At 37.5% G+C, this 21,109-nt stretch overlaps 1 protein-coding gene across 1 annotated transcript; it reads right to left on the minus strand.

The window, feature by feature from the left end:
- Positions 1 to 197: 197 nt before the first annotated feature.
- LOC137388776 (sodium-dependent dopamine transporter-like) lies at positions 198 to 21,080 on the minus strand. The gene is made up of 15 exons (XM_068075226.1): positions 21,053 to 21,080; positions 18,230 to 18,296; positions 14,769 to 14,887; positions 12,267 to 12,488; positions 11,970 to 12,101; positions 8,970 to 9,252; positions 7,881 to 8,019; positions 6,735 to 6,869; positions 5,953 to 6,181; positions 4,398 to 4,510; positions 3,948 to 4,088; positions 3,591 to 3,690; positions 2,200 to 2,300; positions 1,320 to 1,583; positions 198 to 842 (listed from the first exon to the last, which is right to left on the minus strand). Coding segments are annotated over exons 2-15 (2,085 nt in total). The 5' UTR covers positions 18,232 to 18,296; positions 21,053 to 21,080; the 3' UTR covers positions 198 to 737.
- Positions 21,081 to 21,109: the final 29 nt, after the last annotated feature.

A 21,109-nucleotide genomic window follows, 5' to 3' on the forward strand; every position in this document is an offset into this window, starting at 1 on the left:
TCATTCTTTGGTAGAGTTGAGCTGTTTTGGCGACATATCTCTCCAACTTGTCAGTGAAAGATTGTGCACAACAATTTTAGCCAATGGCAGACCAATTCAGAGATGAAAGTAGCTGACCGCCGTTGTGGTCTACAGGCTATGGATTGTTAGCTCATTCAAGTGGGGATTACATCTTACATTACAGATTCTTGTTCATCTTTGGCTTTGCATCAGAGGTTTATTTCTTGTTTGTCAATTAAATAATTCTTAATACAAAAATACTCAATGCAATAGATATTTGGTGCAACTAGACTAGTATATACACTTGCAGAGGTAAAGTCCTTATTTTACAACATTGAATGGCACAGAATTGTTGATGCAGGAGTTTGAAAGACCCACAACTCCAGGAAATGACATCATGTAGAATATTTGTACATCCATGAATAAGCATATTAAATAGATATTGCTCTAGACACCGTAAGTTAATTGAAAAGAAATGCTAATGGACAACAGAAGGCTTAGTAAGAACAGATAGACGTCGTCATCTCCTTTCTGGCAAAACTAGCTGCCGATTTGACTGAGAATATGATGATAGGACGTTTGTCTCTACCGATCTTCTGTATCATTTTGTGGACCAATTTGATCATAGATAATCATGGATCTTGCTATAGTCACCCCGGCTCAATTCACACTGTACATTGCATTGCTTTGGATATAGCAGAGTGAGAAAAGGGGAGAGGGAATTTGTTTCAAATGCTTCAGGCGTGCTCCTTGTTTACCATATTTATAGCAGCTTCTCCATCAGTTTGGTAGTTTGCAAGGGGTAGAGAACTCTTGTATCCTAGGCTTATCCAATGTTGTAACTGTAAGCAGAAGGTATCCAAGTCATAGGATTTGCACTACTGGGGACTTGCACTTCTAGTCATCTGTATTAAAAATGTTTAGTGGCCGTGAATCTAGGAAAGTCAAGAACAATTTCTTTTAAAAAGAGCTTATGGATACCTGACACACTATTGGTTGTTGCACACCATGTATCTATCATAGTTCTATCGCCCTGCTTTTATGTCAAACATTGCAGAGTTGCATGGAGCAATAATTTTTCAGAGATTAGACAACTTCCCTAAATGCCTTATTTCACTAGGGAAATGTTACAAAACTACCTTGCATATCCTAACATACCCGTATAATACGGCAGCTGGACCGGTGCCAATCATAACAATCATTTCTCTCTCCGTTTAATCCTCGGCAACCAAGGATTGTGATCTAAATGTACATCGGCAATCAAGGAATAATGCAAAGGTAGCATGCTGTTGACTGTAATGATGTAATCTGTACGTTACCTTAAAGCGTTGAGGTTGCCTTCCTCCAGTGATATAGCTATGTTCACTCTCTGGAGAAATGGCTAGAGCCCACCTTGTCTTCCAACTTTTAATATGGGCATATTTAAAAAATAATGTGTAGGTAGCTACTGCAGGCACCCATAAGACAGCTAAGAAAACCAAGCTCCATCCTATCATGTTTCCCCAGGTTGGGAACTTGTACGTCCCTGTGGATAATGTTACTTCAAGAGGTTCATAGACTACGAAGCTGGCTATTACGATTCCCTGTGAAATAGATAAGAAACATCTGACTGTCTAGTCTGGAGTTTGCATTGACTAAAGGTTAGGTGAGGAAGAGTGACTAGCCAATCAAACGTTTGATTTCTTATATATGTAGTAAAGAATGTCCAATCACTGTCCAGTTTTTTTTATCTTCATAAAGGATGGCAATCCCATAAATAAACATACTTTAGAGCTTGTGTATATAGCAAATCTATCTAATCTGTGACAGTTTTCCTGAGCATCCATTCTTGTGAAATCACTGAAGCTAAGCTCCCTGTTTTCATACATAAGTACTGACTTACCTTATTATTATGATATATTTATGTGTCAGGTAAAATATGTATAGAGCTCTTTTGCGTAATGGTGTACATTTGGATTATACTAGGACATACACTTAGACTAGACTTGCTCATACATAAACTGTACATGGAGGTCAACTTGGCCTACACATGAATATGCTTACAAATATAATTATACAATTTTATACAAAGAAAATACCATAGTTCATCTGTAAACACGTGCAAACATGAAACTTTCTGTTCATATATTTAGTGAATGTTAGCCTAGCTAGTCCATATACTAACATAAACACATAGACATGTTGACAAACAATATTTACCATTAAAAAGACTGGGCTGATGAACTTCCAGCATATTCTCCAGTATATTCCAGGGGTGAAACCAAGCATAAGTTTTGCATCTCGTGAAAATTGGTCCAGACCTGAATATAGACCAATTAAACATTATTTACATGTAGTTACAATGTCTGTAAAATAAACAGTCCATTGAGACAATGATGTTGGATGCCTACACATCCCTAAAAAAGCTATCACAGTCGGTATTGAGTATAGCATCACAGACCAGACTCTGCCATTCAATTCTATGGACCTAGGTATATCATTACATTAAAATTGAACTCTATGGATTTTGGTACGTCAATACTCTAACATTTAACTCCATGGATTTAGGTATGTCAATATCCTAACACTTAACTGTAGATTTAGGTATTTCAATACTCTAACATTAAACTCCATGGATTTAGGTATGTCAATACCCGAACATTTAACTCTATGGATTTAGGTATGTCAATACCCTAACAGTTAACTCTATGGATTTAGGTATTTCAATACTCTAACATTAAACTCCATGGATTTAGGTATGTCAATACCCGAACATTTAACTCTATGGATTTAGGTATGTCAATACCCTAACAGTTAACTCTATAGATTTAGGTATGTCAATACTCTAACATTTAACTCTATGGATTTAGGTATGTCAATACTCTAACATTTAACTCTATGGATTTAGGTATGTCAATACCCTAACAGTTAACTCTATGGATTTAGGTATGTCAATACCCTAACAGTTAACTCTATGGATTTAGGTATGTCAATATCTAACAGTTAACTCCATGGATTTAGGTATGTCAATACCCTAACAGTTAACTCTATGGATTTAGGTATGTCAATACCCTAACATTTAACTCTATGGATTTAGGTATATCAATATCCTAACATTTAACTCTATGGATTTAGGTATGTCAATACCCTAACATTTAACTCTATGGATTTAGGTATGTCAATACTCTAACATTTAACACTATACTTTTACAGAGATGCCATTTGCCATTATTCTTATATCATTAAGTCAGCAAAAAAGGCGGCATCTGTTTATTCACATTAATAATGAAATTTGCACTTGCTGGTTATTTATGCAAGGTTTATTTAAATAATACATTTTTAATAGTCAGCATCCCAAATGGTATGGGGTTCCGATTTTACAATTTTATTTACAATGTAATTTAATGGAAGACTTGTGTTTGTCATATTATGATTTTGTCTCATCTTCTTTGAGAAAGGGCCAACTAGCTAACTGAAATATACGGTGTACAGTGTGACTACCAGTAAACGTAGGCAATTCACAGAGTTCAAAGCGTGTACTTATACTCGACCCTATACAGCTATCTTAGTAGGTCAGGAAGAAACTGTCAAGTAGCAATGCTACTACTCACCATAAAACCACCCGACGGCAACAGCCTCAAAGAACACAACAAGGAGAAGAGACGTCCCTGCAGCAAAAGAATCGAGGAGCCTGAAGACAAAGAAGCCTCCCTGCCAAAAAAGTGACAATGTTTTACAAAACCTGATTTATCACTTTTTAGTGGTAATGGCGGAATTATAATTGCAATATGTAGTTTCTAGAACTCTTTGAGCTGTGGGCTATAGACGATGCGCCACTGGCCTCAAGCATTCCAAATAAACTGGGTTTGTCTAAACTACAATCCAAAAGGTAGTGTTTCCTGCATGCCAATTTGTGAGCGTTATGAATAGGAGCAATAAATGGCTTGGAGCCATTGGCTGAGAAATACCTGCGTGACGCTAGCAAGAGAGAAAAGCAGTGATGTTAAGACAATTCCAAGCATGAAGAACTCTCTGTGGAACCGGTACTTCTTGAGCGTTGCTCCAAACTCGTCAATAATGCCAGTTCCAACTGACTCGAGGCCACCCATCTACGGAATGGAACGCAATAGCACACTTGACCTTTAACAAGCTAATGCTACAACACGGCAACATATGGTTTCAGAGCTACTGTTAATTACCTTGTGTAAATAATGTATACAGTCATAACATATTTCATCCCTCTTGCTAACGACTCATATTTAAATTGGCCCATGTTTGTATTGTTTTAAAAATATACAGATATTACTTATTTGCCCAAGCAAACTGGGTTGTAAATCAAATGAAATAAAGATGTCAAAGCGTGTGCCTTTCATGCTATCATTTGTAATCAATTGCTGCCGTTATTGAGACATACTTACAGAACTGTCCATTCCTAGCAAGATGAGCATAAAGAAGAAGAGGAGAGCCCATAGCGTAGGTGCTGGCAGAGTCGCGATAGCTTGTGGGTAAACTTCAAACACTAAGCTAGGCCCTAAAACACATGGCACAGAAAGGAAAAAATTCTTTGCACGAAATTGGGAAAGACCAATCCCACCATTTGGTTGTTCACTTGACTAGTGGAGTTTGCGATGCCTCGAGGTTAAATGAAGATTTTCTGGTTCAGTCTGCATCTTTGACACAGTGGCTGAACCTAGCACTATACAAATCATCCATGGCTCACATTACTGTAGAATCTTTAGTGACCACTTTGAACAATACAACTATCTCTGCTTTAAAGATTTTGCTTTCGAGTTTAATATGTTTTAGCCCATTTTAAAGTAAGGTTATTATAATTTAACAAATAAATGTCTAGTCCTTCAACTGTGATTCAGCAAATAATGTCTAGTCCTTCGACTGTGATTCTCAGTGAGAAGCTGCATACGAGTGTCAACAAAAATGTCTCCTAACCTAAAGAGCAACAGAGAGCATCTCCTTTTTCTCATGGGGCGAGTCACTCCGTACTTTATCTGTTTTAGAGCACTTCAAAATCAATAATTCCAAAAGATCATTTTTCTAAAATTATTTACTAACTAGCAAGCTGGGTGTCATACAATTTCTTGTGATAGTGGTATTAAATCAATCTTTACATACATACATTGCAATTCATACATCAAATAGATTTGTTTTTAATTTTTTGTTATGGTTTTTTACAATGTAAGAAACTGCCAGTATTCCAGTTAATTAGGCTCTCCCTGTCCTGCACTTTACACACGAGTAACCCAATTTTTACAATATCTGATACATCATTCTAGTTAATTGCTCAAAAGCAACTTGACAGCATTGACACAAAATCTGTTACAAATATCCATCAGCGTCAATCAGTGTTTGATAGCTGAAGCCTTCAATGTGAATGACATTTCCTCGAGGAGACAGTCAAACAAATTCCTACGTAACTCGAATTATTCAACATTAAGATTAATTTGACACCAGCCTGGCAAAAGTTCTAAATCTCCAATGTCTACTGATTCCTGGAATATCGGTGCAGTAAGATCATGTTCTATAAGCATTTACGCCTTGAAATTTTAGAAATGTGTTCTGAAATTAATTGTTACTACGTTTATAGTATTAACAAAAACCACCCTAATTATACTGGCCTTTGAAACATAATCACTAAGTTTTCTTTTAAACCTGGTTGATGCCATCGAAAGAAGCGATGGGATATTTATGTTTGCAATATAATGTGGTCTTTAATACTTGTATACCTACTTTGTGCCTCGCAAGCGTTCAATATTTCTTATTTTTATTGGTTCAATTTTTCATACAGTTGTTCTTCACGAACTCTTCAATAACGCGGTTGAAAATAACTTGTTGTTAACCACCCTCCCCTACTACGTGCATCTTTCGGAGTTTATGTATTTACTATTGATCAAGGCAGTATGTAGACAGCGAGTAGACAACTCCTAACTAACAATTTAGGCTGAAGAGTATACTAACCATCAGAGGCCACTTTTTCTATAGGTTTGCCCATAGTTACAGACATGTATCCAAGGTAAACAAAGACGGTGCATCCAGAGAAGATGCTGGTGAGACTGTTGACAGAGGCGGTGACTATTGAATCTAGATAGCAGTTGTTGTCGAACTTGTTGTAAGAGGCCATTGCGAGGTGGACTCCGAAGCCTGCTCCAACTGAGTAGAATACTTGCATGGCAGCATCAATCCAAACCTAGAGACATCGGCATGTTCAGATCAAAAGCAGTATTTATTTATATGGAGTTACTAGGTTATGATAAGAGCGCTAACTGACCAACCCGAAAAAATACGTGCTATGCTATAAGCCATGGTATATCTGAACAAACAATCTAAACAGTGACAGAGGGTAGGTTGAGCACAAAAACCATAGGATGAGCTCACCACTTAGTCATCATAGATACTCGTACAAGCTCGGTAAATCTAGTAGTCTAGAGGAAAGTGTTTCTGCTTCTAAGTAAAGCATGAAATTTATTGACGGGCGTATCGACAAATCCTATTTTGCCAAAACAGTCGTGCAGTGGTACTTTATAAATACTATCATAACGCTCCACTTTTATTGAACAACCGTCAAAATTCAACCTTTTAGCTGAACAACCGCCAAAGAATTTTTCTTCCTCTAACTTCTTTGGGTGTTATTAGCCAAGGCATTTATAGAATGCCATGAAGGGTGCCAGTGCAATTGCATATACTATGCTAAACATCATTTTAAGAGCCAAAAAATGTCACAACGTGATAGTGTTTCTTACAGTTGGGTCTTGCAAACGAGTCAGATCTGGTTTGACGAAGTATTTGAGGCCCATGATGGCTCCGTCGAGAAACAGGCCTCTTATGAACAATATTAAGAGAATTACGTAAGGCACCACAGCTGTGACATATACGACCTGCAAGAAAGATCACAAGAAATCGATGTGATAATGAAATGGTATGAAAAAGGTTTAGGGTTTTTATAATGTACAAATTTTTTGTTTAGTACATTAAATGTTTAGATTTTACAATCTGCTTCTGGATATACATGCCCCGAGCTTACTGATGATATTTTCACTGCATATTAATGCTACCACACCGCACAATTGTGTATCTCTCATGTTATTGGTACCTATTGACAGATGTAGACACTTGCCAGGTGGTGGCATATAATGTTCAACTGACACATCAGCATAATAATCTGTTTAAAATTTATTCTTGTGATGAATGATCAACTACTTGGCCTCAAGTTCAAATAGCTTTTTGTAGCCTGTAGCTCATTATGTAAAGCTCAGCTATGAAACTATGTTAATGAATGTTTCACACTTTTAGTTTAATAATATAATGATGGTTACAACCTCGAAAGCATGCATTGTTTAGATTAGTTCATCTATATATATATATATTTATCAAAGTGTGTCTGTATGTTTGTCTGCATTCCGTCTATAGCTATTAGCAGAATAACTGTAGCGGGACAACAATGCTGATGCAACGTCATGGAGTACCGTCATTAGAAGCCTAGCAGCTTACTGGAATTTTCTATTGGCAATGTGCCAGGCAAACAGTTTGAAAGGTACAGTTGTTTGGCAAAGTTTTAAAACCTTTACAGTTGTTTTTATTTTTCTCTTAATTTATTTCAACTACACAAAACACTTCTCTCCATTCTCATTATATGAAGTTGGAAAGTTAGCATGGGAAATGTTGTTATATGTTAAACACAAATAAATTTTCAGTTCAGACCTTTTTATTACCCGGGCAATGCCGGATAGCACAGCTAGTACTATCATAAGTGTCAAAACTTGTAATATATGTCTATATAAATCCACGGCTCTAGCAATTCCTTGCAGTCTTACTTAGCGCAAAGCAATAAGACCTAAGGCTAGCCAGCTGCTTTGGGGCAGCGTACCGAATCAAAAACCTGCACTCACTTTGCCAGAGAATTTGACGCTTTTAAATATGGAAAAGTAGATGATGGTGTAGGCGAGAAGAAGGCAGAGTGTTACGTCCCAAGTCGGAACTCCAAGGTCACTGAAACCCGAGCTTTTGTCAATCTTGAGCATACCCCGCCTACAATACAATTTTTGTTCCCAGACTGTCATTCCTGAAGCTGATCTCCAGCGTGCTTTTTGGTCATGAGTTATATGGATAATCAGTTTCCAAATAGCAAAGTCTTTAGTGGGGTACAAACAGGCAAATACCCCACTAAAGGAACAAACAGGTATGTACCCCACTAAAGGAACAAACAGGTATGTACCCCACTAAAGGAACAAACAGGTATGTACCCCACTAAAGGAACAAACAGGCAAATACCCCACTAAAGGAACAAACAGGCAAATACCCCACTAAAGGAACAAACAGGTATGTACCCCACTAAAGGAACAAACAGGTATGTACCCCACTAAAGGAACAAACAGGTATGTACCCTACTAATGGAACAAACAGGTATGTACTTGTCAAGTTTTTCTTTTGCTAATTGTGTAGATTTTCCACAAATGATATACAAAACTGCTGAATTAAATGTAGAGAGTTTTATTAGTTGCAGGAACAAGAGCAGACCAGGTTAGATGGCTAATATTACCACTACTACTACTACTACTACTACTACTTCTGTACCACCACTACTCCCCTACCACCGCTACCACTCAACCACTACCATCTCTACTCCCCTACCACCACTACCACTCAACCACTACCACCTCTACTCCCCTACCACCTCTACTCCCCTACCACCACTACCACTCAACCACTACCACCTCTACTCCCCTACCACCACTACCACTCAACTACTACCACCTCTACTCCCCTACCACCACTACCACTCAACCACTACCACCTCTACTCCCCTACCACCACTACCACTCAACCACTACCACCTCTACTCCCCTACCACCACTACCACTCAACCACTACCACCTCTACTCCCCTACCACCACTACCACTCAACCACTACCACCACTACTCCCCTACCACCACTACCACTAATGCTACTAACTACTCCTACTACCATTATTACTCACTCAAAGAACTCTGTACTCGGGTGTACTAGTAGCCCCCTGTTCTCTATCTCGGAGCTGTCATTATAGCAACCTAGCTTATACGCTTTACTGTCGGCTATGTCTGTCGTATTACCATCAGTTTTATCTCCAGTCCAGCAGAGGCATGTGTTCCACTCGTTGTCACACGAGATGTATGGCAAGTTGAGAGTAAATGAAGCGAAGAAGTAATAAAGAGACCAGGCTATGATCGTGTTGTAATAAAAAGAGACGGTGAAGGAAACCGTCACTATAGTCCAGCCTACACCTGTAACAGCCAACAATAATAGTCAATCAAAGAGTGGCTCGTTTCTATATTTATTTTGATTATTTTTACACTGTACCGCTGTTAGCGAGTTACGGAATACTTGTATTTTATTTTATTTCATAGAGTTGCTACTGAATGTTAACAAAAATAAAACAGCACCTGTTCTACATTACAGAAATAAATTATCACTGGCAATATTTATCCTCTGCATGTATCATCTATATATTGTACCACACTACCAGTTCATGGTGTACCTTTTCAATTTTATTTGACATGTAAAGAAAACATTAAAATTGTGAGAATCTTTAGCCTATCATGGGTTTTCAAATTGGATGGCAAACTATCAGATCATATCATAGCTGCAAGCAATCATCAACCATCTTTGCTATTGCCTTCGTGGTGCAATTCACAATAGTCTCAGCTATGTAAATCAGTGAAAAGTTGGCAGCTATCACTTGTATTCATCAAAACTCTCCTCGTGCAGCAAAGTATGTGTATTCATATGGGTTTCACAGCAAATGTTACAAATCAAAATGGTGGAAGCAAGACATTAACCCTAAACAAATAAAAATCAAAATTGGCACTTTGAGAAATCCATACGCTATTTTCATGCTGACTATCTACGCATCTGCTGCTGTAATTGACTCTAATTAGTTTGTAATTAATTGTCTTCTCCTAGCTATACCCACGGGTATAAGATCTTTGACAAGTAGAATTTTCGAGTCGGTGTCAGAGAGCAAGAAGAGATCTTTACGTATTAACTAACTCTTTGAAAAATACTACGTGGGCAACAAGCTAAAACCATAATTTTCTCACTCTATTAAAATAGCTTTTTTCCTGTTAGCAATTGGCTCAAACTCATAATTGAAAAAATGATCTCAAATATTTGAGTGTGTAGGAGGAGGTGAGGGCAGAGTTAAGGAGGGTGACTGCGGTTCAGTTTAGGAAGATAGTAACAGGTTTGTTAAACTTTAAACTGCAGTTTAATCAATTTAAACAAGGATCGTCAAAGTATGAGGCTGTAAAAGGCTGACTTAATAGGCAGCACTTGTGACAGCACTTCGACAGTACTTCGACAGCACTTGAAGTTGATCAAGAGATGGAAGACGGCGTTCTGACGCGAGTAGAACGTGTATCAAAGTGTTGAGTTGACATGTAATTATGTACCACAACATGCATGACGCATTATAATTTAATATTGTCCACTAATTATGCATTAAAAACACTTGACATTTTTATAAAGACGCATCTCAAGTACTCAAGGAACTACAACGCAAGTGCTAAGCAGCCATCTTGAATTAATCAGTCTGCTGTCTGTATAAGCAGCATGTTGATAATGAAAACGGTAAAATGACCGAAAAAAACCTTACCCTGCTCATTACTAGGAACTTTCTGTCTAAATTTGCTACTATGCAGAGTCTTTATACTAATTGCTGTCAATTTTATGAATGTGTAGGCAGCATTTAATATAACATGTGAAGGATGTATAAAACTGAAGACTCTCAAGTACAGCTTATTGAACTGCGTCTTGCGCCAAGTTCAAATGATAGGAACTTTCTGTAAGAAGCATTCTGAGCGCCAGGGTTTGAGCTATTCTTGGGACTCGTAAAGCCGATTATACAAAAAATACATTACTGGATCGCTTGGTCAAATTTCATCTCATAAAGCATCTGCTCAGTTATGCATTCAAACTGGGGTCTTAGAGTTTTTTTAGACATCTATAATTACTGCAAACAACATAACTTAGACAAAAAATAGAATTGTGTGTGTGCTTTGTTTGAGTGGTTGCGTGTGGTACCAACGTTATGCACCTGCGGGTCATGTAAGGGCATAGGGAATGTATTACAACTTGACCACGGGCGTCCAATAAGCTGAGAAGGTAAGATATACCTGCTGACTCCATACCTATAACTTTTTGATGCAGCTCCTTTTTAAGCTGCCCTGCCAATAGTATTATTTTGTCAGTTAAGATTTTCACATAGGGAGCACTGTCCAATACATGTAATGCTTGGGGATATTCGTTTCAGCTGTCATGTAATAGTATAGTGACAAATCCTAATAACTTCTAAATTAGCCTTCTTCTGAGCGCTAAGTGTTTTTCAATGGACCATAAAACAAATCACCGATACATAGAAAAACTTCACAAAACACCTATTGGTCTTATCAAACCACAACAGCACAAGTTTTATTGCGTAGCCAGTCCAGTTTGAGCATGAGAAAAATTACAATTACTCTAAATGCAGCTTAGATTCGATACCGAAAGTGGGGATGCACTTGCTGTCTTGCTGAATGTATTTCAAATCACCAGCCGCCTGACTATTAATGTATGCACGATTCAGCTTTATGTAGACCACACATTAAATGCAACACACTAGTCAACATAGCATACACATTGCAGTGTATGTATGTACCTACATGCATGTACACAACGCAGCTGTATTATGAGGTCAGCATATGGAACATTAGTTATTGGGCCAATCTGTCTTATTGATGCCAAGAGTTCTGGCCAGAAGAGTTGTCCAATTACCCAAACTGCACTGTTTGAGCATGTTAAATTCTTGTGCTAATTTCATCACCGTTTAACAAAAAAATGTATCATTATAGTCTGGTTTCTTAAGTACTGATCAAATATGATTGAAAGAACAGTTTTTCTGGAATTTTGGTCAGTAAAATTTAAACTTTGTCAGAAATTAGCTGTCTTAGAACAGTGAGCTTGCCTTTGAATATGGGTACAATTTTCCAAAGGCTGATGGCTCCTTGCTTGTGGTATTGTCCAAGTAAGAGTTCCATGAAGAGCAGAGGGATGGCACCTAGTATTGCCATCATCAAATAAGGTATGAGGAAAGCACCTGTAAAACTTGTCATATAAATATCGTTGACATAAAGAAGCACAACCATATTATTTTTTCTGGTCATAAGTGTATAAGTATTTGCATACAAAAGTAATTCACATAAAAACCAGTTCAATGCTTTTGGTAGTATATGAAGGTCACAAAGTATTCTCTCAACTCTACCTCCACCATTCTTGTAGCAGAGGTAGGGGAACCTCCAGACATTGGCCAAGTCAACAGCAAAGCCGATGATGCTGAGGAGAAAATCAGCTTTGCTTCCCCAAGTTTCTCTTTCTGGCACGACCTCGGTATCTAGTTTTTCATTCACGTCTTCATCGGAGGGATTGTCATCATCCGGCGGCTTATTCAGGAGGCCATTAACTTGTGCCATGTCGGGGTCTGTTCCTGTTAGGAGAAACTTACATGGTTAGTGCGTGACTAGCCCTCCACCAACTCTGTTCTTAGCAGCAACAAGGTATGGTAGATATAATTTATATTAAGTAATGGCTGGTATAAAATTAATAATACTTGAATTCAGTGCTGACAGTAACCAGCAACAAGGAGCGCTAGACCATCTACATGTAGGTGTCAGCAATTCCTCAAAGATCAAGTAGTATGTTTGCTTGGCTTAAAGTAGAGTGTGCATGTTTTTAGAGCCTGTTACACAAGCAATAGCTCTATGATCTTAGCTGGACATGTGCGAGTCCACTGGCAGGGGAACCTCAATGACTTGAGACAAGCCCAGTTACAGAGAGCCATTAATGGTTGGATGCCATCCCTGTCACCACTGGTGACACCACCGGTTTTTGGGAATTGAACCCAACTCGCTGTTCGAAGGTCAGGCGTTCTAGGTCGCTAGGCCAGGGCTGCTCTCTAGGAATTCATGCCGTGTCAGCTAACGGGCAATTGCAGATTGTAAACATATTTACACGGTTTGATGCAAACAGACAATTACTGACATCAATCATCCCTATTGCACCACACTATCTCTTTAATATGTATCCTCTTTTTTCCATTTGACATATGAAAAACCAGTAAAGTTATAAGAATGTCTAGCCTATCAGGGGTTTTCCAATCGAATGATAAACAATCAGCATAACACGGAAAACAGAAACATTAGTAAAAATACATGTACTTCTTTGTTACACCCTCACGCTTATAACAGATATGTATTGGCATATAAATTTCTTGCTTGTTGTTAAAACGAAATATATATGCATACGGTCAAGTACTGGCGTATGACTATATATGTGTACACTACAGACATGTCTGATAAGCCCAAGGCGGTACTATCTCTTTTCAAGTTAATCACAGCAGAAGTGTCTAGCCTTCTCTATAGATAGCAGAGATGCTATACAAATACACGCTCAGCTTCTTCCATCCAGGCTCACCTGCATTTCTTAACCACTTGCCAGCATCCAACATTGAAAATTTACTCTTTACTGCTGTCAAATGCTGGCAACGAGCCAAACAAGGCCTCAGAGCGCAAAGGCAGCAAATGTAGACTCAGTAGACTGAGCCAAAGACATTAGGAACTGAGTTTGACCATAAAAATTAGACTGTTGGCTCTTCATGGTTCATAGCAAACATTGTAGGTGCTGATAGACATTATAAAATAGTTGCATAAAATTTTTCAAATGGTCAAAGGATCATTTGAAAACAAACCTCAAATAAAAATTAAATGCATTGAATTTAATAGCTTTTTTCCAAATATTCTTCTAACAGAGGCTTGGTGCTTAGGCCCTTCGAACTAAAATACTACTAAAGCTAAGGACTATTCGCAACTCAATAATTTCAAAGTACTATAAGTATCTGGCATCCTCTTCACTTTCGATTTGACACGCAATTCTGTTTGTCAGAAGACTTGCTAACACGCTAACTACAAATTAGTGCAAGAGACAAATTGTTACATATTTGCATTTATTTTAATCAAAATCTTTTTTATTCGTTTTATAGCCAGCTCTATACCCAGTATAACAAGTACTCTCATTGGTTTGCAACTTATAAACACATAGAACAGTACGTAATGTCGTTTCATAGCCTTCAACAAACTCAACTTAAAAACTGTATTCACTCACCTACCCATTGTCTAATTCTATTAATTTTTGCAATTCCACAGTTTGGTTTGCTGCTTCAGTAATTTTAGTGCTCTAGTAGCCTGTAGATACTTGAACGGCCATCATAAATAGGAAGCATCGACAGTCTCTATGCGATTTTAGACAACTCCTCATCATTGAATACGGTTTACTCTCTAGTCCCATACTGTCACTCAAACTGTTTTTGTTTTCAAATGTAACATCATGGATTAGAGTGTCTATTTGAATCAGTAAATATTTACACGGACGAAAGGTTCTGGCTCATTTCAAAATAACTCTTTTACGAAAGAGTTAAACTTCTGAAGAAATATATACTGATAGGAATTAATTGCAGTTCAAACAGCTACCACTAAGTTCAATTATCATCAATCAAATCATAAATCAAATAATTTGATTATTTTATATCATTTGTATATTAAATATTCTTTCTTTCAGGCATTAGAGCACACAAGATTCAACTGTAGTCGAGCATGAGGGTCACACACTTTCCTAGTATACATCATCTCTGCACCAAAGAGCTATTTAATATTTGTACATTCAACTTTACACAGCATTTGTCCTACAAATGAACAACGTACTTGTAACAAACCTGAAGTAATCTCTGTCTTCTCAAAGGCTGAGTTCACCCTGCCAAGCGCATGATCTCCTGGAGAACTCTTGCTGGTCGATGGTACAGAAGTGATAGTGAAGATCTCTATTGAACCAGCCCTGGGCAGTATGTAACAATTGTTTACAATCAGCAACCAACAGTTCCTTCTGCACCCTAAGCCCCGCCCACTTGGCATATGTTTACTACGATAGCCAATGATTCATGAATGACCAGTTGGCCCTGTTGTAGGAGATACATGTATCAGGGAAACTGGATACCGACACGGAAGATAATCGAAGGATGTACACAATCCGTTTATTATGTAGTGAATTGTAGCTACGAAAAAATATCCAACTTTATTAAAATGTATTTTAAAAACTAGTTCTAAAACTAACTATAAACGGCTCTATTTTGAGCAGCAAATTTACTGGCATGTTTTTAGTCAGCACATAGCATAGGTCAGAGGTCACAGCAAAACAGAGTAATATTACAAAAAATATGCGGGTGCCATACTGGGTCTAATTGCGCCCTTTCTATACAATGCTTTAAACTTTAAAATCCACATTAGTCTATTTCAAAACGTGTAACATTTAACGTGTAACAAGCCGTATAACATTTGGTCAAGTTTCACATGCACAGTCATGCCAACTCGCCAGCAGATCAAGGAGCCACCAGAAGACACAATTGCCCGTGTAAAACTATCGTCCTCTTCCAGACACAACCTAGATACCAGAAGTGAGTCAACAATTCCAGCCAGTATATTTCTATGAATTCTAGCCGAGAACTTACGCTAAAATGATCTTCTCACGCCCGACTCATTCCGCTTTTGACGTAGGCAAGACGAAATAAATTAAAACACCGGCTTTTTACAACATGAAATATTAAACCTGAGCACCTGAATACCTTCTCACAGGTTAACAGAGACAACTATAAAAGAGAACAGATACAATTACATTAGGCTTGTAACAGAGACAGAACCTCTGTTAACAGTTACGTTGACGAGCCTTCACTGTTAACAGAGGCCCTGCGTCTGTTAACAGTTACGCCACTGTTAACAGAGACAGGACCTCTGTTAACAGTTACGTCGACGAGCCTTCACTGTTAAGGGAGGCCCCGTCTCTGTTAACAGTGAGGGCTCGTAGCCGTATGAGCTCAAGGTCACGTTGGCTGTTTGCATCTACGAGAGTATTTTATATTAGCTATTTCATCCTATTGTTCCCACTTCGATTTATATTCCAGAATTTTGCTACTTGTGGTATCAGGTATTCGGTTCATAAGAATAAAGAATATATTTATCATTGATCACTACCATCTGAATATCTAACATAGCTTAAGATTTCCATTAGACATTTGGGATAAGCTTGACAACTTAGTTCCTAATACTCAGGCTACAAATACCTTAGAGAAAATCATTCTTAGTTTAGAAAAGACAGGACTGGAGGAATAATCAAGCACTTGTGGTATGGGTAAGAAGCGTGGAAGGGATTTCCTAGCATTCCACATATAAGAGCTCTCTGTTTCTAATGCATCATTAGAGGAATCATAAGCCGACTTAGTTTAAATAGATAAGAGGGTGACCTGAGGAGAAGCTCAGGGTCAACATCAAATATCAGCGCAATAGTTTTTAGATAAGCCTTGTGATTTATATCTAGCCTTAATGTATCCCTTCTCATGCCCGGCTTGCTCTTGATTACTAACACACAAGTGTAGAGTACACAACTTGTGTTCTTGTTAATAATATTTATAGCAATAAAACTTGTATATACAACAGTTTATAAAATATATTATAGTCTATCTCTTATTTTATAAACTGAGTAAATATTGAAGAAGATTGTCTGGTAAGGTGACAATCTCGTTCAATATATCTCCTTAAGTATGTTTAGCACTTATTGTACCGACAGAATACATAAACCTTCTCTAAACGAAGAATATCCAGTTTATGTCGGGCTTGGTCCAGCATAGTTCCAAAAACAATGAAATGTTTGCGCTTATCAGGCGCTTATAGTCTGAGAATGGCAATTAGATGCTGTTTGGCACTGTATCAGCCCATATATACTTAATAAATCTAAGTAACATTCGGGCTAAAACTAATTGCTAATGAAATAATTAGCATTCGAGCATTTGAAGAACAAGGAGCCCGTTCTTTGTGCTCTTTATGTGTGTCAATGATAAAACTGAAATTTCTGTTTAATTTCTGCTTGTAAAAGTTGAGGAGAAATTTGAATTTTTTTTTCGCTGCATTAGAAAGTAATGCATGCCACAGATGAAACGGCATATTGGACAGCAATTGTACTAGTATGTAGTTGGCAGTTATGTTCTTTTGGTTTATTGAGCAGACAACTTTGCCACGACTTGTTGCATGAGTTTCTCACCCTTTTCAGCAGCATACATAATATATTATCTGGATAAGTAATATATTATCTGGATAAGTAATATATTATCTGGATAAGTAATACATTATCTGGATAAGTAATATATTATCTGGATAAATAATATATTATCTGGATAAGTAATATGTTATCTGGATATGTAATATACTATCTGGATAAGTAATATATTATCTGAATAAGTAATGCAGCTGTAATTAACAATTTTAAGCCTGGGTCCGAGATAATGTAAGGAGTTGTTTTTTCGTCAGATCCTACACCGGAACAAACTTGGCAGAGTAGTTTCATGTTACTCTCCTATTTCAGGTGGACTTATGAAACCTCAGCCACTCTGTGCATGATAAGTATGTGTATAATTTCAAAGTTTTAAAACGATCACACTACTAGTTTTAAAATACCGCAGAAATATTGAGGGTATTTCAAACCAGCTGAGAAATGAAAAATGCTTTCTGCCAGGTCAATAGTTTTTAATGACACACTGACTAAAGTTCTTGGTAAGGACGGCTTAGAAATAGACCTAGCTAGAAAGTTTCTTCTCATGAGAAACAAGAGTTTGACATAAAACCTGCTTGTTTTTACTTTTTATTCAAAGACATACGCACTCTATCAGCTTCTGCGTACTACAGTAATTATGTTGCCTTGGATACCTCTAAAAAATCACTACTTGATTTCAGTTATTTTATTGTTTCCTACAAGCTTAAAGCATCAAAATAATATTCAGTGTAAAAGGAATTGTGCTATTCTACAGGTGAGTGTTTTCACAGTTGATAAAAAGTGGTTACTACAGTCTAGGGTGGCAGGTCAGGTATGTACAAGCGGGTCTGGTATATGCAGACCTGCTTGTATATACCAGACCAGACTTCAGAGTGCCAAAAAAATAATCAGAGTGTTAAATGAAAAATGCAGTATTAAAGTGATTATATATAATATAAAATCTGTCATTAAAAAGTATATGTCAAAGATTGTTAGGCATTTGCAGTTTTAAAATGGCAGCGGACAGCTGTTAGGTGACCCATTGCTCTGTTATACAATGTTGACAGCGCTACTTACAATATGTACTATTGAAAAGCTTACATTTTAGGTTGGATAAAAGACCTTGATGGATTTGAGCAGTTTGCCGGATGAGTCTTGTTGACTGTATCTACAAGATTGACAACACACAAGTAGGTAGCAAAACTGGTTTATAGATCGGCAGCTCTGTCGGTTGACAGCGCAATACCCTAGCAATTTACAGTGCTGTGCAAAATTAGTGCAACCCCCTGCACATTATGACAAGTGTCATGTTTCATTGGTAACTTTTATGCTTAAAATAAAAAAAACTAAGCATTGTCATACATTATTTTGCTCAGATATTTGTGGACAATTCAAAGATGCATTTGAACTCGGGCACATTTCAACTGCTTTTTTATAACTAAAAAAATATATTTCTAATGATGGAAAACTTGTCGCTATAGTGAAAGTGCTCAAATTGGTTTAGCATTGAACATTGCTCAATTGATCAAAAGTTACAAACTGAACTCATTGTACAAGTGATGGTGGCCCTGAAAAGGACCTTTGGGTTTAAAATTGAGGTCTAGTACTTTGCTGGCCAGCCTTTATTTCTGATGACAGCGCCTTGGCATGCTGTCAACAAGCTTTCGAGTTTGTCCAGGTGTCACTATGTGATGCCAGGCTTTAATAATATCTTCAATCAGTTCTCTTTTGCTAGTAGGTTTGCGCTTGCTAATTTTCACGCCCACTTTTTGCCACGAATGAAAAGTTTTTGTCACTAAAAAGTACTTTATGCCACTGTTCTTCGGTTCATGACCGATGAATCTTGGCCCATGCCAAACGTTTCTTCCTCTGCTTTTCTGACAGCACTGGCTTTCGTCTTGCCTTACATCCTTTCAATCCATTTTCAATCAGTTTTCTCCTCACTAATGATGATGAGGCTTCTATTCCAGTAGACTCTCTCCATTTTCGTCGCAGGTCAGTGCTGGTTTTCTTTCTGTCAGAAAGTGAAAACCGCACCAAACTACAGTCGTATCTGGTAGAGCTTTTACGTTTTCTTTCTCTGACTTTACAACCATCTGTCTTGCCTATCGACTCCCATCTGTTGACAGTGCCAGCTGGGGTTTCATGGAACATTGAACCTCCTTAGCAATCCGCTTGTTTGATTTCCCTTGCTGGTGAAGGTGAATGATTACGGCTCTTTTCTCATCAGTCAACCTCATGTTGTGATAGAACCTTAAAATGATTTCGCCGGTCATTGTGAGCCGAATTTTATAGCAAACTGGTCATTGTTGAGATGGATTTGAGATAGTTTTGCACTGTTGATAAATTTCTTACATGCATTCAACATTTTGTACAATATGGAGCAGATTAGAACACTTCAAAGACTCCGTGTCGAGTGATTAAGCGAGTGAAAAGTTTACAGTGAGTTTAGAGATTAGAAGCAAATTAAGCTCTTTAACTTTTTGTAAACAATGAAACAAATACTTTCACCAAATTAAATGAAAAGATTATACATTTAGCTTCAAAATAATATATAGATGTAACGAATTAGCGTAGTTTGAGATGAGATATGAGACAAGAGATGCTATTGGCCAACAATTTACAAAGGGCTTGCCATAATTCTGCGTACCACTCTATAAGTCTGCAACATTGTCAGCAAAAACTTTCCAATTCTTCAAATTATAAAAAACTTCAAACCACCTTTTGGAATGCATGGTGTTCTAGGGCAATAAGAAAAGCATACAAAACCAACGTTTTTGCAAGTAAGTAATTGTTTATTAATAGCCATGCAAGCTTTCTTGTAATCAGATTAAAGTAACTTGGTTTTGAAGCCTCCAAATGATTTGTCAAATGTGTAATTAGAAAAACCCAACTTCAAGAATAATAATAAACAACGAGGGTAGCTTCTGTTATTTGTAAGAAAGGCGGTAAGTTAAACGTACCTCTAAAGTGCTTGTAACTCAGGAAGATCAGAGCGGTTCTCAGCGCAAAGTTAAAAGATCAAGAGTATAACTTCAGACAATTCCTGACCTTCCGGCACAAAATATATACACTAGGCATATAAAATGGGGACTGATGCGTTCTTCTAGCCAAGAGCTTATGAACTTATGGCTTGATAGCTGGAGTCTTAGCAACAGGATTACCTGAGTTGTATTACTATAGAATAAGAGTTTGTACAAACAGAGTTTGTAGCTGTGGATGAGTGTACATCACATTCACTACGACTATTGGTATGACCTCATGCCTTACAGCACAATTGCAACCTGTCTTTAGTATAACACCTCGTCTCGTCCCTATCAAGCTACCGTATTCCAAACTGAATATTGTGCTTGACATGAAAGGGGAAGCTTTTGAGCTAATGCAGTTTTTAAATACAGAATCCTGGCTCCGTGCAAATTACAATGGACAAACATTATCTCATATTATATACAAGACAGTAAACAAATCTCAGAGCCACTTGTACACATAGTTGCGTGTTCATCCTTGAAAACATTTGATTGTTTACTGTAATATGTCGCAGACAAAAAATTATAAATGCTTCTCATCAACAATGGCTACAATATGTATTAGAAAAAATGAAACGGAAAGATCTGTTTTATGTCAGATCTCATCGGATGCTGCATATTATAGTCTAGTCTCTATGCAAATATTATCATTGGCTCAACAGCAACACCTACTGATGCACAACTGCAACAAGGCTGCCAGCAGAATAAATACATCAAGTGACTTATTCTTACCACTTATCTAAATAAATTGTAACGCAAAAAGCAAACTAGATTCATGACATGAACATCAACGCCTCTCAAATTCGCTGCTGTTATTAAAACTTCTATTAAAAGTTCTATAAGGCTTATAGTCAATCTCTATAGATACGCTCACAACAAACCGAAGCTAAATACTTACATTGAAAATCATTGATTGGATGCAGATATTATCTTCACATGTTTCCAGCCATCTTCG

Source organism: Watersipora subatra, chromosome 2 (genome assembly GCF_963576615.1).
Source record: "Watersipora subatra chromosome 2, tzWatSuba1.1, whole genome shotgun sequence".
NCBI lineage: Eukaryota > Metazoa > Bryozoa > Gymnolaemata > Cheilostomatida > Watersiporidae > Watersipora > Watersipora subatra.